The 18,604-nt window shown below is 38.3% G+C and overlaps 1 protein-coding gene across 1 annotated transcript in view; it reads left to right on the forward strand.

The window, feature by feature from the left end:
* Nucleotides 1-18,604, forward strand: part of l(2)k05819 (transmembrane protein 94-like protein l(2)k05819) — an 809,128-nt gene that overhangs the window by 618,162 nt on the left and 172,362 nt on the right. Inside the window, exon 22 of the mRNA XM_090377739.1 lies at nucleotides 9,480-9,675. Coding sequence (XP_090233865.1) covers nucleotides 9,480-9,675 — 196 coding nt within the window. The remainder of the gene's footprint in view (nucleotides 1-9,479; nucleotides 9,676-18,604) is intronic.

The following is an 18,604-nucleotide window of genomic DNA, read 5'->3' on the forward strand; positions in this document are numbered from 1 at the left end:
TAATGACAAAGAAGGACAGCATATTAGTTCTTACTCAAAACGAATACTCACTTTTGATAACCCTAAACCACCAATGGCAATCAAAGCAGGTTATCTTAATTGCCATATTAGAGCGTAATTCCAAACCCCTTATGCTGCTACAAGTGCCAGAAGTTTGGGCACTCACAGACAGTCTGCAGAGGTGCAGCTGCCTATGCTGCACATGCGGATCCACTGAGCACTCAAATACTGATTGCACAGCGGCAACGCCAAGTTGTCCTAACTGCAAACAAGCCCATCAGGCGTTTTCCAAGGAGTGTCCATTCTGGAAACAGAAAAAAAATGTACAGCAGTACAAAATTGAGCACAATGTCACCTACCAAGAGGCCAAAATGTCCTTTCCAGCACTGAATGCTAATAAACTAACCTATGCTCAAGTAACCAAAAAACAAATATCAATTGCAACCCAAACAGTGGTAACCATACCACCAAGTGAATCACTATCTGATTGGGCAAGGTCAGCATTGGCCACAATTCCACCAAACCAAACAGCAAGCAAAAAGCAAAGCTATAAATATGCCAATTACCGTATAACCAGATGCCTCCGCACAGTCAAACATAACAGTACCCACTTCTGATGCCAACCAAGCAGACAGGATGGACTTAGAAGATAGTTCACAACAATATGAACAGGTATTAGAACTATTCACTAATGAGAATATGGACACGGGAAACCCTCCTTTCCGAAGAAAGGGAAAGGGAAACCTGAGTGAAACAAACCTTTAGCATGTCGAAAACAAATCGCGAATTCTACTAAAGCCAGATAATGCTTACATTCCTGCTGTAGAGGATGTTGCAGCAGTTTAAATAACATACAAGATCTCCTCACACAATATGATCCTATCGCCCTCTGCCTACCAGAAACTAATCTAACGCCACATATAACTGTTTCTCTCTGGAACTACATAATTCATCGGCAAGGTCGTGTTGTAAACAACTTTAGTAATCTGGCACATGGAAGTGTAGCATTGATAATCAACACTCGAATACCCTCCAAATCACTCCCTTTAAAAACAAACCTTGAGGCAGTTGCAGTATGAGTCAATGTTAATTTTGACTTGACTATTGTCTCGCTATACTTGCCCCCTAATCAAAATATAAGGTATGCTGACCTAAAAGAACTAGTGGTACAGCTTCCTCAACCCTACTTCATCCTAGGGTACTTCAATAGTCATCATCCATTATGGGGAAATCAAAACCTGGACAAATTATAAAGAAATTACTTGACCAGCACAATCTGAGTACTCTCAATAATGGTGCACACACTTATATGCATTTACCTACAGGTTCTACTTCAGCTATTGATGTCTCTCTGTGCTCAGCATCCATTTATCCTCTATTTAGATGGACTACATATTCATAGCAATCCACTGGGTGGTTACCAAATACCCAGTGATATGGCAGATTGATAAAAACATCCCCCGCTTTTCAAACAGAACTGGCAAATGGAACTTTTTCAAAGCAAAATGTCCCATTTTGCTTTGAAACTTGGCCACAGAATATACATCTAACCAAATACTACAGGCAGCTGATCAAGAGATTCCAAAGAAATCCATCAAAATATCAGCACGTTCAAAATCGTGGTGGAATAATGAATGCAACACAGCAAAAAAATAAAAGAACAGAGCATGAAATATCTTCAGAAAGTTTCCAACAACTGCAAATCTCATCCGCTTTAAACAGGCCCAGGCAAAAGCAAAACGTATTAGGCAGACTAGCAAAAGAGAAGCTTGGAGACGTTTTGCCTCCACAATTACAAAAATGCAAACGATATGGGCAAAAATAAGACGCATGTACTCAAAACATCCACGCATCAACCTTCCCATACTAACTGTAAACGGTTGTGATGTTACAACACAGTGGAGATTGAAAATGCATTTGGTGAATCGTTCATGAGAATCTCAGCCACGACATCTTACACACCTCTTTTTTCAGGTACGCAAAGCACAGGCTGAGAAGCATTTCATCAATTTCGAATCAACATCTAGTGCTGCATACAATCTCTCCCTTCACAGTATCTGAATTGCGCCATGCTTTAGCCACCACTAAACTCAGTGCAGCAGGAGCAGGTGGAATACATTACATCATGATAGCACATCTTACTGAACCCACCCTTAAGACACTGTTACTGCTTTATAACAGAATTTTCAAAGAGAATACCTTTCCAGACAAATGGCACCATGCTTAAGTTTTGGCTTTTCCAAAACCAGGAAAATACCCTACATAAGCATGGTGCCATTTGTCTGGGAAGGTATTCTCTTTGAAAATTCTGTTATAAACAGTAACAGTGTCTTAAGGTGGGTTCAGTAAGATGTGCTATCATAATGTAAATGTATTCCATCTCGTCGTGCTGCACTGAGTTTAGTGGTGGCTAAAGCATGCCGCAATTCAGATTTTGTGAAGGGGGAGATTGTATGCAGCACTAGATGATTCGAAATAGGCGAAATGCTTCTCAGCTTGTATTGGGTTTCCGTGAAGGCGGATCCACTCTTGACTTACTCATCAGGGCAGAAATAAACATCTGTGATGCTTTTGTATGAAAAGAACACAATGTCATGGTTCTCTTTGACATAGAAAAAGCATTTGACACGGCTTGGATGTTTATGGTATAATGCGGAGGTATGGTATAATGCGAAACCTATAAGATCTAGGACTATGCGGACACCTGCCAAAATTTATCAGAAACTTCCATCATTACTCATTTCAAGTTAGAGTCAACAACCAGTTATCTTCCATTTTTATCCAGGAAGAAGGGGTCCCACAAGGTTCAGTACTGAGTGCCACCCTATTTAACATAACAATGAACTCCATCACACCGGGTCTACCACAGACAGTGTCCACTACTTTATATGCCGATGACTTCAGTATCTCCTGCCATTCACCTAATATGCGAATGGTAGAAAGACAGTTTCAAGTTGCCATCAACAAAGTTGTAAAATGGTCCCAAAACAATGGTTTTTGCCTCTCACCACAAAAGACTGTTGGGATACACTTCTGCAGGAAGCATAACCTACATCCAGACCCAGAACTTCACCTAGAAAATCAAATGATCCCAGTGGTTCGCAGTGTCCGCTTTCTTGGTGTGGTTCTAGACCAAAAACTTACCTTCCTCAAACATATAAAAGAGCTCCGGATTGCTTGCCTTAAGAAGCTAAACATCTTAAGAGTACTATCTGGCACAACATGGGGAGCCGACCGTTACACGCTACTGCATTTGTATCGTGCATTAATATGGTCATGCTAGACTACAGCTCTGCTAGACCAAGTGCCTTACGTTGGCTTGATCCTGTACATCACAGTTCTCTCCGGCTTGCACTAGGGGCATTCTGTACATTGCCAGTTCAGAGCATATATGCTGAAGCAACTGAAACCTCTGTACTTCTCTGCAGAGAAATGCTTCTGTTAAGCTACGCAGCAAAGGTTAAAGGGCAACTATAAAACCCTACTCGGAATGGACTTTTCTCACCCAAATGGGAGAACCTTTACAGAGCCTATCCATCTAAAAACCCATCAACAGGGATATGCCTATGTTCCCTGTTCAGTGACTAGCAAATTGACCTTGGCATGATACAACCTACTACTTCTCGGACAGCTCCACCTTGGATGCATCACATACCGCTGTTCGACCTATCACTCACATCCTTGGGGAAACACACCTTATCCCAACAGAACATACTGCAAATTCATGCTGCATTGAGAACCCAGCATGCAGAGTACATGCCAATCTACACCGATGGATCTAAAACTGACACCCATGTTGGTGCAGCATCAGTTTTTCCCAACCTTACCATAGCCAAGAAACTTCCCATTGAATGCAGCTGCTACACTGCAGAACTCTGTGCTATCTTCATAGCATTAAATTTCACATTATCAACAAATATATTGAACAGTGTGATATATACAGACTCCATTAGTGCTATCCAAACTATACAGCAGAATAAAAATCATGATAACCCCTTATTCGTGCAGATTTGGAATACCATGACTAAGCTAAATAGGAAGGAACAAAAAAGTCACCTTTTGTTGGATCCCTGGTCATGTTTGAATTTCTGGAAATGAACGTGCTGATCATTTCCATGATCAGCACGTTCATTTCCAGCACGTTCAATGATCTAGCTGCGAAAACTGCCACAGATCTTATAGATGAACCGTTTAGTATACCGATCACAGACTACAAGTGAATTATAAAGAAGCGGTGTCTTGAAAAATGGCAACATCTGGCAAAGTCAAGTTAGGAACAAACTACTCCGTTTAAAGAAACATCTCCAACCTTGGAAATCCAGTATTCCGGCATGAAGAAGTCATATTAGCCCGACTACGAATAGGCCATACACATCTGACACATCTTTATCTTCTTGCTGGTACTGATCCACCACTGTGTACAAATTGTAACACTCAGCTCACTGTTCAACATGTACTCATTGATTGCCCCAAATACAATAGTGACCGACAAGCTATGTTTACCTCTTTTTCCAGGACGAACACTTCTTTCAGTATTACTGACCTCCTGGCAGATACTCCACACGTGATCAAAGTTTTTTCATTCCTTAAACAGAAACAACTTTACAATGCAGTGTGAACTTCAACATTTATATACATAAACTGTGTATTTAACATCACCACAGTTAGGCACATTCTGGCCTTGCTGTCCTCGCACCGTAAAGCCCTTAAACAAACAACAACTAAGAATGTGTGAAACTGATGGTGTCATACAAACATCAATTCAGGTATTCAGTGTTATTATTTATTATTTAATTTGCACATTCAGTTATTTCTTAACATTTAACATACAAATCACAAAGCAATTAATTATTAAAATTGTCTATTAATTAATGTATCTATTCTATTAAGCAAGAAAGCTTATATGTAAGAATGAATTTATTAAAGAAAGAACCCAAATAATTTAGTTACCAACATTTTCTTGTTCTGTTGACTTTATAATCATTAAAGAAGTGGCTTTAAAGACAACACAAAACATCTGAGAATAATATATAGTCTCACACTCTATGCAGGTTGGAGTACTAAAATTCTTACACTTATTCATTTCAATTTATCTGTCCACCATGTCACTAAAAGATTACTTGTTAATACTTGTTAACAGGAGAGACTGCTTCTACAGGGATGGGATACACTTAAATAGAAAGGGTGCAAGAATGTTTGCTGATGCTATCGAGGCAGTGTTAGGAGGGTCGGAAAACTACTAGATTGGGGGGATACAAGGACTAATAGATTAACAGTAGCCACTGGCAGAGGAGAAAGTGATTCTTGCACTGCTTCTATTGGAATGAGCAGAAGCCTGAAAAACAAGATGCAGGATATTTCAGAGACTGCTGGAAGTCATTGCGGTACAAGTAAACACATGGGTTGTGTTAGGGTAGCTAAGAATAGAAACAGGTGCATGTATACTTGCGTGTACACCAATGCTAGGAGTCTAGTAAATAAATTTGATGAATTTGAGGTATTGCTCAAAACATCAAAGGCAGATATTGTTGGGATTTCAGAGACGTGGTGTCACACAGATATAAAGAATGCAGAACTGGAATTTGGGGGGTACAATGTCTACAGAAAGGATAGATAGGATAGGAAGGGAGGAGGGGTTATGCTATTAGTTAAGAAACACATAAAATCCAAGGAAGTGAAGCCAGTCGACATCGCTGGACAGTGCAGTGTCAAGTCAGTTTGGTGTGACATAAGCATTGGGAGATCAAAATTGAGAGTAGGAGTGTGCTATAGGCCTAATGACTCTGATGAGTATAATAAGAAACTGTACAGAGAAATAGAGTTGGCCAGTAAATCAGAGAGTCTTATTATGGGGGATTTTAATTTCCAAGATATTGACTGGAATTTGGGGGCTGGTCACTCACACACTAGCAAGGCTTTTGTGCATTTATTGGATGATTGTTTTCTACATCAGATGTTTGGGAGGCAACTAGAGGGAGTAATACTCTTGATTTGATTATCAGTAGTGATTCTTCATGCATTAAGAATCTGCAGATAAATGAACCACTAGGTGGCAGTGATCACAGTGTTCTGAAGTGGGATTTACTCAAAGAGGTAACTACCATTAGAGGTAAAGAGAAGGGGTATTGCTTTTGTAAAGGCGACTACAGTGGACTGAGACAGTATTTAAATTCTATACAGTGGGATCAACTGATGATGTTATCAACAGCAAATTCAAAATGGGAAGCATTCAAAGAACTTATCTTGGAAGCTACTAGGCTGTTGTTCAAGATTTAGGCCTAAATGGATGTCATATGAACTAATGAGGCATATGGCAGAGAAGAAAAATGCATGGGATACATACAAATTAACACGTGACACAGAAGCCTATGATAGATACAAGTTGATCTGTAACCAAATTACAAAGGAGGTTAGGCAGGCGAAGGCAGATTACGAGAAATCCTTGGCAAAGGATGCGAAGAAAAACAGCAAAGAGTTCTTTACTTATGTAAACTCTAGAAGGAAGGGGATGAATCAGATTGGTCCACTTGATATCGATGGGTCAACTGTTGATGATCCTGCTCAGGTAGCTAACAAACTAAATGAATATTTTGCATCGACATTCACACATGAGGAGTTATTCAGCGAGGGAAATGACAGAGGTGTATTCAACTCTGGCAGTAAGCTAGAGAATCTTGTAATAACTGAGAGTAAAGTGGAGGAGAAATTGTTGAAGATAAACACAAGAAAGGCACCTGGGGTGGATGGAATCTATCCAGTTATATTAAAGGAGGCAGCAATGGAAGTAAGCAAACCCTTAGCCATAATTATGAGAGCTTTCTTGGACTCAGGGGAGGTACCCATGGACTGGAGATGTGCAAATGTGACCCCAATTCACAAAGGAGGATCAAAGGCTGACACAAGTAATTATAGACCTGTGAGTTTAACTTCTGTTCCCAGAAAATTAATGGAGGCACTGGTTAAAGAAGCACTGCAGGATCATCTAGACAAGACTTCAGTTATAGCTCAGACACAGCATGGTTTTGTTAAGGGGAAGTCTTGCCTGACCAATTTGATTGGATACTATGATGCAGTCACAAAAGAACTGGATGCAGGGAATAACTTTGATATTATATACTTGGATCTTAGAAAGGCTTTTGATACTGTTGCACATGGAAGACTGCTGCACAAATTAGAGCAGTGTGGCATTGGAGGCAAATTGCTGCTATGGATAAAGGGGTGGTTGAGGGGGGAGAAGACAGAGAGTGGTAATCAATGGACACTGCCCATCGTGGACTAATGTTATTAGTGGAGTCCCTCAGGGTTCAGTATTGGGTCCTTTATTGTTTTCTGTATTTATAAATGATATTGATGATGGTATATCAAGCTTAATGTCCAAGTTTGCAGACGATACGAAGGTTGGCATGGTTGTCGTTGTCAAGGACACTACTGACACTATGCTGCTGCAACAGGATCTGGAAAGGTTGAGCAGATGGGCTGAGAGGTGGCAAATGAAGTTTAACATTGACAAATGTAAAGTACTACATATGGGAAACAGCAACCCCAGAGCAACGTATCAACTCTGTGGTACTACACTGACAGTGGTAGAGAATGAAAGGGACCTGGGGGTGGTTGTGCAGGCAGATATGAAGTTCTCTGAGCAGTGCAGATGGGCTGCAAGAGTAGCTCATGGTGTATTGTCAATGATATATATAGGAATTTTTCTAGCAGGGATAAGGAGGTGATTATTCCCTTGTATAAGGCAATGGTCAGACCACACCTAGAGTACTGTATACAGGCCTGGAGACCTTATTTCAAGAAGGATGTAGAGATGCTGGAACAAGTACAGAGAAGGGCAACAAGATTAGTGAATGGAACAAAGGGGTGCTCTTACGAAGAAAGGCTTAAGTTTTGCGAATTACAGTGTCTGGAGACTAGGCAGCAGCGAGGTGATCTGATAGAGGTGTACAAAGCCTTGAATGGTTTGAGCATGCTCAATGCTGATGGGATTCTTCCACTCTCAGAATAATCACCTGAGAGGGCATAAATTCAAATTGAGGAAAGACAGATGTAGGATAGATGTGCGGAAATTTGCCTTTAGCCAGCGGGTGGTTGGTAGGTGGAACAGACTTCCATCCCTTGTCGTGGAAGTTGATAGCCTAAATAAGTTTAAGGCTTGGCTGGACAGGTATTTCGAACGAACAGAGGGGTGAAGTGGAAGTGGTTATTTTTTATTTATTTATTTTACTTTAATTTTTTTGGCTGATGCTGCATTAGCTTGCTTTCTTGCATCAAATGCCTCTACTAATGCTAATGCTAATGATTAATTTAAATTTTTACCATTGTTAGTTATATTTCAAGTGAACACTGTTCATCTTTATTCCTAATAATTGCCTCAAACAACACCATAGCACTGAGCAGCACTGTTTTAGAGGCGCCTCCGTAGCCAGGTGGGAAGGAGCAGCAGTGCGTAGCACACGCTTCTTGATTAGACCGGGGTTCGAGCCCGTCACCACCAAATACGGAAGATGCGGAAAGGTCAGGGAATGACCACCGCATATCCCGGAGCAATATGGCCTTAGTTGCTAATGCTCCTAAAAACCAAATAACAAACAAACAAACAAACAAACACTGTTTTAGAAACATTTTGAACAACACAACAGCACAGATCAGCAGTGTTTTAGAAAATCACCTTAAAGCTATTGTGCTTATAATTCAAACCAGAATAACACACAATGTGATGAAAATTGTCTTTCATGCCTTCTTGCTCTACTTTTCCTCTATGCCTTATTTATATCTCAGTGAGTTTTGGTATTATGTGAAGTATCCTGCATTAAAGTGGTACCATGTAACTTTTCGAAAAACTTTAAACATGGAAACAAAAATGGAAGGTACAAACACTTGTTATTTTGTATACAAATTTAAGTAACAAAGCAATCAGAATCATTTAAGTAATCATTTATTGTTATTATTGATTTTCTGTACTCTTTCACAATCCTGTTTAATTATTTAATATTAATTTGATGAAATTATAATAGGATTTCTGGGTTTTTTGTTTTGAGGAGGGAGGATAACCCTGATTTATAAAAATCAATGAGGAAGGTAAAAAATGGGTAAAACCATGTTCTAAATTTTCTGACTTACTCTTTATACTGTTTGAGTTCTCTTGTCTTGTGAAATAAATTGTCATTGTATTGTCAAGTGAGTGTTGCTAAAATAGCTATTCACAGGATATCATCACATTACTGCATGTCTTATGAGAATAGTGCAATACTGAAGCAATTCGTAACAAAATCCCTCATACTGGTAATGCCTTCTTAAAGACTTCATCTTTTCACCCCAGAAACTTTTATTTATTTTAATCTGTTGTTTATGGAGATGTGCACAAGTACTGTTAAGCTAATTTATTTGCAAAGTTTTCTCTTTTTTTTTTTTTTTTTTTTAATTTTTTTTTTTTTTTTTTATTTATTATTGAGTATTGTTGTGATTTGTTATCTTAGAAATGAAAGCAGAGTTTCTAGTGAACATGATGAGAAAGAGAGTCATGATAACACCCATCTCCTTCTCCAAGATGAAGTAGATTATTCTACACAAGAAGTCATTAGGATAGATGAGAGCAATTTGTCGCATTCTCCAAGTCACATTACTGAAAGCACAGATCAGAGTGCTCCTGTAACCTTTGATATGTCCAATAGGGTTAGTATTATAGATTCTAGTATTGATTTGTATAGAATATACATAAATGATAAATAAAAAAGTGCATATTCGATCAGAAAACTCCCTAGACATCGCTGATTATCAGTTTTCAAGAATTGTTGACTATTGGAACAACATTGTGTTCCTGATGAAATGTTTCTATGTCACTGCACAGTAATTTTTATAGTTTCTAAATTTTACTAAAATTAAACCATGTTATACTGTATTCAATCCTTATTACACCATGGAAAATTTTCATTCTTACACAAACTGTATCTGAAATAATATAGACAAATTAAATTAACACACCAAAACATTTCTGTCTGCCTAGACCTTCTGCACGCATGACTTGAGCAACTGGCTCCTTGGTTAATAATACTTTTGTTCAAATATATGCAAGAATAAAATATATGCAAGAATAAAATAAGGTTTAAGTATCCTTATCCCAGTCAGTAATGTAAACTATACCTGAAACAGTTTAAACAAATTAAATTAACACAACAAAAGAGTGACTTGAACAACTGGCTCCTTGGTTACAGTGCTCCTTTCTGAACAAATGAAAGAACACAGCAAGTATCCTCATTCCAGTGAATCAATTCACGATGAAAAAGGAGTACAGAAGGTAAGATCAAATTTTTTTTGGTGAGAAACTCAATTTGTTAAAAAAATATTTGAACATTAATAAGAAAAACTAAATAAAGTAGAATGTTTTGAATTTTTTACAGTAGGTGACATTTAGGTTGTATATGTACAAAGGTTTATCAAAAGTTTGCATCACCATTTTTTTAGAATATTCGCTTCTTAAACAAAGGCATTTTATAAAATTTTGCCTTTTGTTTGAAGGAATCTTCCTTGGAAACCAGAAGATGTTGTTGAAGTACTGGGTGAAAAATCTTTTAACAAGAGATCATATATTTGAATGAAACATGTGCTTCAAAGGTGAGCACAATATCATTTAAGCCAGCAGTGCAGGCACCTCCGTAGCCAGGTAGGAAGGAGCAGCAGTGCATAGCACACGCTTCTTGATTAGACTGGGGTTCGAGCCCGTCACCACCAAATACGGAGGATGCCAAAAGGTCAAGGGAATGACCACCACATATTCCCGGAGCAATATGGCCTTAGTTGCTAATGCTCCTAAAAACCAAATAACAAACAAGCCAGCAGTGCAAAGCATGGATGACCTTGTGCAACAAATAACACTTGTCTCCTATGTCTGAAGCATTATTTATCCAAATCATCAAAAAGAAACAAAAAGATTATGCATCTTCTTTGTTTCTAAGTTTTTAACACAGAGGCGATGAAAGCAAGAACTTGCAAAATAATTGGTTGGATTTTTATGATTGTGATTTGGAATATTTAAAAACAATATCAGAGGAGATTAAATGTAGTGTTATCTTTCCAATCCACAGAGAAAATGACACTTCTGAATGAGTCTCTCATGTCTCCTACAAATTAAAAAAATTTAGATTAGCATTCTTCAGCTTCAGAAATTGCAGAGCCAGTCACAACAGCTATTTTCTTGTTTTTTTTTTTTGTTTTTTTTTTTTTTTTTTTTTCTTGATTAATTTTCCCAGCATAAAAATATCTTTATTCCTGTCCAACACTTAGAGTATCAATAAGGGTATCCAAGCCATGTGTTGGATAAGATTTTGCAGCTCCGGCAAATGCTAAGTTTTTAATTATATTTAGCCATTTTATCGACTTAATTGTTATATTAAGTTATTTTCTATAAGAAGCTTATAGACCTAGTCAAGCTCCTTGGTTTATTTTGAATTTAGATAGTGATTTTGAAAGTTAATTAATATTTAGTCCATAGATTTACCGTTCGTAACTTGCTGTCATTGTTATATGATACAACGTATATCCCTAACTAGATAGCGTAGGGTTTAACGTAAAACAAGATAGCGAAACACTTACCACTGTATTAGAAATCTGTTAGCTTAGTATAGTATTATCAATTAATCAGTAAAATTTATTAATCTTATTAAATTTCTTTATAAATTAAATTGTACTTTTTTAACTAAATACATATAACGACCTAGATTTTACAAGCTTAATATTATAAATTTATACATAGAACATGATAGCAGATGTCTATATATATATATATATAGACAAAAAGGTAAAAACCAGTATATTTGTGTATATGGTAGGGGAGTTGAGCTATCAGGTGTAATAACCATGGACGAATAGGGAGAACCTGTAAGTAAAAAATCAAATTACCTGACAAAAAAGGTGCCTCCGTAGCCAGGTGGACAGGAGCAGCAGTGTGTAGCACACTCTTCTTGATTAGACCCGGGGTTCGAGCCTATGACCACCGCATATCCCCGGAGCAATATAGCCTTAGTTGCTAATGCTCCTAAAAACCAAACAACAACAACAACCTGACAAAAAAATCAATTTACCTGAAATAAAAATAAAATGCAATTAATAAGGGCATAATTATTGTAAGAACCTAAGGCTGTGGGTCCTAGGGCTTTAACTACTTCATCAGAGGGGTTGATAGAGAAAATCGTAGGAACCACAACAACAGGCCAGGTCTCTGTTTCTGTTGTGATGTACACGTATACATATACTTCACAACCGACCCAACAGAGACCAGAAGGAAGAATAAAAGAATAAATAAACTTAAAATAAAAATAAAATCCTGTGGAAAGAGAAGAAACAAGAAAACTTACTGTCTTTGTGGACCGGAATACGTTGAAAGTAAATGGTGATTGAAGAAGAGCGCTGTGTGTTCACGTGTGGTGTGGTGTGTATATGTGTCAGTTGAAGTTAAAGTAGCCCTCTGGGGGGGGGGGGGGCGTAAACCGGAACAGTATGATGGGGAAGTGAGCAGTTAAACAGATGAGGCCAGCAGAGAGAGAAATAAAAACTAACAAAGTAGTGTGGAAAAGACAAACTTTGTAATAGAAGAAACAAGTAGCAATGGTAGAGAAATAGCATCTCGATATTGCTTTTGGCCAGCCTAATTGCTCACAAGAAATAAAATGTAGTAAAAAGAACAGAGGAAAGTAATTGAAATGAAGGTGAATAAAGTAGTGCTCGGGTAGTCCGGGGGGTTGCAATCCCATACCGTAGATGGCCCCTGGCCAGATGACTGGACAATTGCCTCGTGTTTAAGTCAATGTTACTACACCTTATAGCCCAACTCCCCACCATATACACAAATATACTGATTTTTACATTTTTGTCTATTATTCATTATGGTTGCCAGTACTTCCTGCATTTACCATAGTACCCAGATCCATAACCCTGTCTTATATACATTTTGCATTAACTCTTGTAACTCATTCCTGTTTGATAAGACTTTCGTAATTTCTTTGCATCTTTACCATTTATATATATGTAGCGTTATAACTGCATTGGGATATAAGTTTAGAGTTATAGTTTTGTATTGAAATTGAATCGAAATCATGACTCAGACCAGAGCAGCAAAGCAAAAGGCACAAGCTTATGGAAGTGCTGTTTCTCAGGGTAGAACTGAGGGGGACGGTTATCCTCTGAATCACAGCCTTTTGAAATGTACTGCTTGTTTGATATTTGTGGAGCAATCAGGAATGGGACATGATATTGCTAACGGCATCTTTATGTGTTCGTGATATAAGGAGTGTGAGGAAACCAGGCACCAACTCAGCGTCATTAGGGGCCAATATGAGAACTTGAAGAACAGGGAGGATGCCCTCGAAAGATTTAAATTCAGGGACCCAACAAGCTCTCAGCTGCCTACATCAATGCCAGAGCACTTGAACATCACACAACTCAACGATAACCCCCCAAGACAGAATGCGATGGTCCCAAAGGAACTAGTTGTTGTCGGTGACTCTGTTGTCAGGGAAACAAGGACCATGTTGTGCAAAAAGGATAGGTGAAACAGGACCAGGGTATGTCTGCCAGAGACAGGTTGATGACGTAGAGCAGATATCATCTTTTAAGGGCACAAAAGGTGATATTGTTGTACACATTGGCAGTAATGATATTAAGAGTAGGCGACTGGTGGAATTACTTAACAAGTACAGGTCAGTGTTGAAAAAAAGCTGAGTTAAGGTTGAATTTGAAAGTGTCTGCAATTATGTCCTGACACGATAGGAGGAAGTGTATGATGAGAACCTTGTCGATCAATTCGTTCCTGGAGAGAGTGGGCAAGGCTCAAGGGTTAGAACTTTCTCAGCCTGGTCTATGCTTCTTTACAGGAGAGACTGCTTCTACAGTGATGGGATACACTTGAATAGAAAGGGTGCAAGAATATTTGCTGATGCTATCGAGGCAGTCTTAGATGGGTCGGAAAACTGCTAGCTTCGAGGGATTCACAGACTAATAGATTAACAGTAGCCACTGGGAAAGGTGAAAGTATATACTTGGGTGTAATATTCTAGGAGTTTGGTTAATAAATTTTATGAATTTGAGGTGTTGGGCAAAACATGAAAGTCAGATATTATTGGTATATTTGAAGAGACGTGCTGTCACACAGATATAAAGAATGCAGAATTTAAATTTGGGGAGTACAATATATACAGGAAGGATAGATAGGATAGGAAGAGAGATGGAGTTATGCTATTAGTTAAGTAACACAAAATCCAAGGAAGTACAGCCAGTCGACATGGCTGGACAGTGCAGTTCAGTGTGAAGTCAGTTTGGTGTGACATAAGCACTGGGAAAGAAAAATTGAGAGTAGCGAGTGTGCTGTAGGCCTAATGACTCTAATGAGTATAATAAACAACTATACAGAGAAATAGAGTGGGCCAGAAAATCAGTGTCTTATAATGGGGGATTTTAATTTCTCAGATATTAACTGGAATTTGAGGATTGGTCACTCACACGCTAGCAAGGCTTTTGTGGATTTATTGGATGACTGTTTTCTACAGCAGCATGTTCGGAAGGCAACTAGAGGGAATAATAATCTTGACCTGATTATCAGTAGTGATTCTTCATGCATTAAGAATCTGCAGATAAAGGAATCACTAGGTGGCAGTGCTCACAGTGTGCTGAATTTGGATTTACTCAAAGAAATAACTAGCATCAAGGGTAAAAGGAAGAGTTCTTTTTGCTTTCGTAAAGTAACCCCGAACCAGTCCACCTTTTTTTTAACTCTACTTTAACCCTAACTTGAAAGTTGCCCCTCCTGAAAAAAACAAGTAATTTCCATAATTTCTACTCAATTTACAAAATTGAAACTCCCAATATACATAAACAGAAGTATATTCTTTGATTTCCTACCTTTAGCGCTCAGCAAAAACTATTAATTTACTCTAAAACAGCAAAAATGTACGATCACATTTCAATTTACTAAATTTTGATGTCGGCAAAACAAGATCCAAGCTTTGAAAATAAAACGAGTTATATCATTAGTTCAAAAATTCGCGCGTCATCTGGACGCCTCTGGCTAAAACGAATCAACGCAAGCGGAGAGATAATTGACTGATCGAGCTTACGTCAATTAGCGTTACCAAGGTGATCCAAGGAGAACGTAAAAATGTAAACGATTTTCGTGGAAAACAAACAGTTGAGCATCATTACACTAATTTGCATAGCTCTCCCGCATGGCTCTCTCACAACAGTTTGCTTTACTGGTTTTCGTAATTGTTGTACGAAAGAATTGCAACGAATTTTTGAAAAACAAAAATATCTTTTCTTTTCTTCAGTATGTATTGTATCTACTAACAAAATATCAAGGAAATTCATCTATTGGAAGCCATACTGGAAACGGAAGGAAAACAGAAGAAAAAACTGATCACCACAATGCGCAATTACAATAAAGCCAACTTTTTTTTTTCAAAAAAAAAAAGTTGGCTTTATTGTAATTGTTTTTAGAGGACTAAATCAGATATTTCCTCGATACCATCAAAAATTGTTCATTGTGAACACACGCCCGAAATATTCAACACAAAGAGTCATATGTTTCGATGCTTGAATTCAGTTTCACAACAGATGCTAATAAGTCAGCTTCAACGTAGGACGCCTAAGTCCTACAGTGAAGCCGATTAGCTTTTTCGTAATTATTTTCAGGAACAATAGTTTGAACAATCCCTCTGGAAATATTAGCGAGTGAATTGCATTATGCATTTCAAAAATCGCTGTATAGCTTGTCCCTGAATGCAAATAGCTTCTTTTGAGTGAGCGCCCTTGTACAGATGTTTTATTGCGGACAGTTCCTTCCAGTCAGTAAAAATCATCAGTAGTCGTCCTTTATTATACCTATAAAGTAATTCGTTATGTTGGGGGAAACGGTTTGTGCTCCTAATTGATGTAGCAATTTCGAATTTTGGCAAAGTGTATTATTTGAACACAACCTACATTAGAAGGTCACTAAAAGAGTTGATAATTGGTGGGCAGCATTCCGACAAACAAATTCCATTTATATTCCGGGATGACCTCTCTCTCTCTATTTCGGGATCTTTGACCACAAGGAGGGAGACTGCTAAATGCGGTCACCGGTCACCGACCGCATTTAGCAGTCAGCGACCCATCTGCCAAAAATCACAGAAAAACAAGAGAAGTGATGGGGAGAAAATATATTTTTTCAGCGGGGTTATCTGTTTATTGCAGCTAGAACAGCTTTATGACCGTGGATAGTGAATTTATTCCGCTTCTGTACTAAATATGAATTTCTCCCTTTGTGATGACATCAAAGCGTAACAAGCAAATATCTTCTAACAATAGGTTTTGAGCAGCCGTTAGTCGTAATCTGTTAGCTTTGAATTGTTATAAATATTGCAGTTTTGTGAAGAATACACAGTTCAAGAAAGAACGTTATTCATAGCGGATGATTTTTTTTCTTTCCTTTTATGCACAAGTTTTCGAAGTTTATAACGCAACTATAAATAAATACTTTCTCGAAATTTCGTTACAAGATCAAACCCAGGAAACTGCTGTTCCGATATTGTTTACTAAAAATAATTACAATAAAGCAAACTTTTTTGTTTTCATAAAATGCGCTTTGCAGTGTTATCAGTTTTACAGTTTTGTCCGGTTTACAACAGATGAATTTCCTTGATCTTCTGTTCGTAGGAGCAATACACGTTGAAGAAAGGAAATACGATCTGTTCGCCTTTCAAAAACACTGCTACTCAACTAAAAGTATTTACCTACCTTCCCTTCCCTTCCCTTCAATATTCGACGTAACTTCACGGGCGACGGTGTGACGTAGCCAACGGTTTTCTCACGCTCCGCGCCACGAAAACAATTTCGCTCTGTAAAGAGAAACTCCCCCTCCAAAAGAAACGAACGAATCAAGTGTCATGTTTCATAAGCCATAGGCAAATTAGGTGGGTTTAATGCACACTTGATGTCACATTTTTGTAAATTTCGTGAAATTCAATAGAAGATTTTGAAAATTGAAGTGGGAAAATTCAAGAAAACAGTTCTGGCTCCAACTACAGCGAGTTTCAGCTATGTAAGTAGAGTAAAAATTATAGAATTTATTAGTTGTAATTTGATCTGGGTAGATATTTACCCAGGGGATCGGATCAGTTAACTACAGTGATCTAAGATTGTGTTTAAATTCTGTAAGGTGGGACCAACTGATGATGTTACCAACAAAAAATTCAAAATGGGAAGCATTCAAAGAATTAATTTTGGAAGCTACTAGACTTTTCATACCAACTAAGAAATATTGTTCAACATTTAGGCCTAAATGATTAACAGATGAACTAATAAGACATGGCAGAGAAGAAAAATGCATGGGATACTTATAAATTAACTGGTGACACGGAAGCCTATGTAGATATGAGGTTGGTCTGTAACCAAGTCACAAAAGAGGTTAGGCAGGCGAAGACAGATTACGAGAAATCTTTGGCAGTGGATGCAAAGAAAAACAGCAAAGAGTTCTTTACTTATGTAACCTCTAGAAGGAAGGGGATGAATCATATTGGTTCACCTGAAATCGATGGTTCAACCGTTGATGATCCTGCTCATGAATGAGTATTTTACATTTACATTCACACATGAGGAGTTATTCAGGGAGGGGAATTCCAGAGGTGAATTAAACTCTGGCAGCGAGCTAAATGATTTTGTAATAACTGAGAGCAAAGTGGAGGAGAAATTGTTGAAGATAAACATAAGAAAGGCACCTGGGGTGGATGAGATCTATCCAGTTATATTAAAGAGGCAGCAAAGGATTTGATTGATTTGGTAGTTGTTGGCGCATCGGCTTCTGTGGCCATATTGCACCTCCCAAGGTTTTTGCAGTACTTTGATCCAAGCCCGAGGCGGGAATTGAACCCGCGACTTTTGGGTTGCCGGGCAGGTACTTTACCCACTCGGCTAGCCCGGTCGGCCGCAGCAAAGGAAGTAAACCGTTAGTCATAATTGTGGGAGCTTCCTTGGACTCAGGGAACGTACCCATGGACTGGAGAAGTGGAAATGTGACTCCAATTTACAAAGGAGCATCAAAGGGTGACACAAGTAATTATAGACCTGTTAGTTTAATTTCTAATCCAGGGAAATTAATGGAAGCACTGGTTAAAGAAGCACTGCAGGATCATCTAGACAAGACTTCAATTATAGCTCGGACACAGTATGGGTTTGTCTAAGGGAAGTCTTGTCTGACAAATTTGATTGGGTGCTATGATGTGGTCACAAGGGAACTGGATGCAAAGAATAATTTTGATATCATATATTTGGATCTTAGAAAGGCTTTTGATACTTCTGCACATGGACAACTGCTGCACAAATTGCAGCAGTCATCGAGATGGCATAAATTCAAATTGAGGAAAGACAATTGTAGTATAGATGTGCAAAAGTTTGCCTTTAGGCAGTGGGTGATTGACTGCTGGAACAAACTTCCATCTGTCGTTGTAGAATTTGACAGCTTAAATAAATTCAAGGCAGACCTAGGCAGACATTTGGAGCGAGTGGATTGGTGAAATGAGAAGGGTGGTTTTTTTTTTGGTTTTTTTTTTTTGGCTGATGCTATATAAGCTTGCTTTCT

This window comes from Mastigoproctus giganteus, chromosome 7 (genome assembly GCF_048544385.1).
Source record: "Mastigoproctus giganteus isolate SK-2022 chromosome 7, ASM4854438v1, whole genome shotgun sequence".
NCBI classification, from domain to species: Eukaryota; Metazoa; Arthropoda; class Arachnida; order Uropygi; family Thelyphonidae; genus Mastigoproctus; species Mastigoproctus giganteus.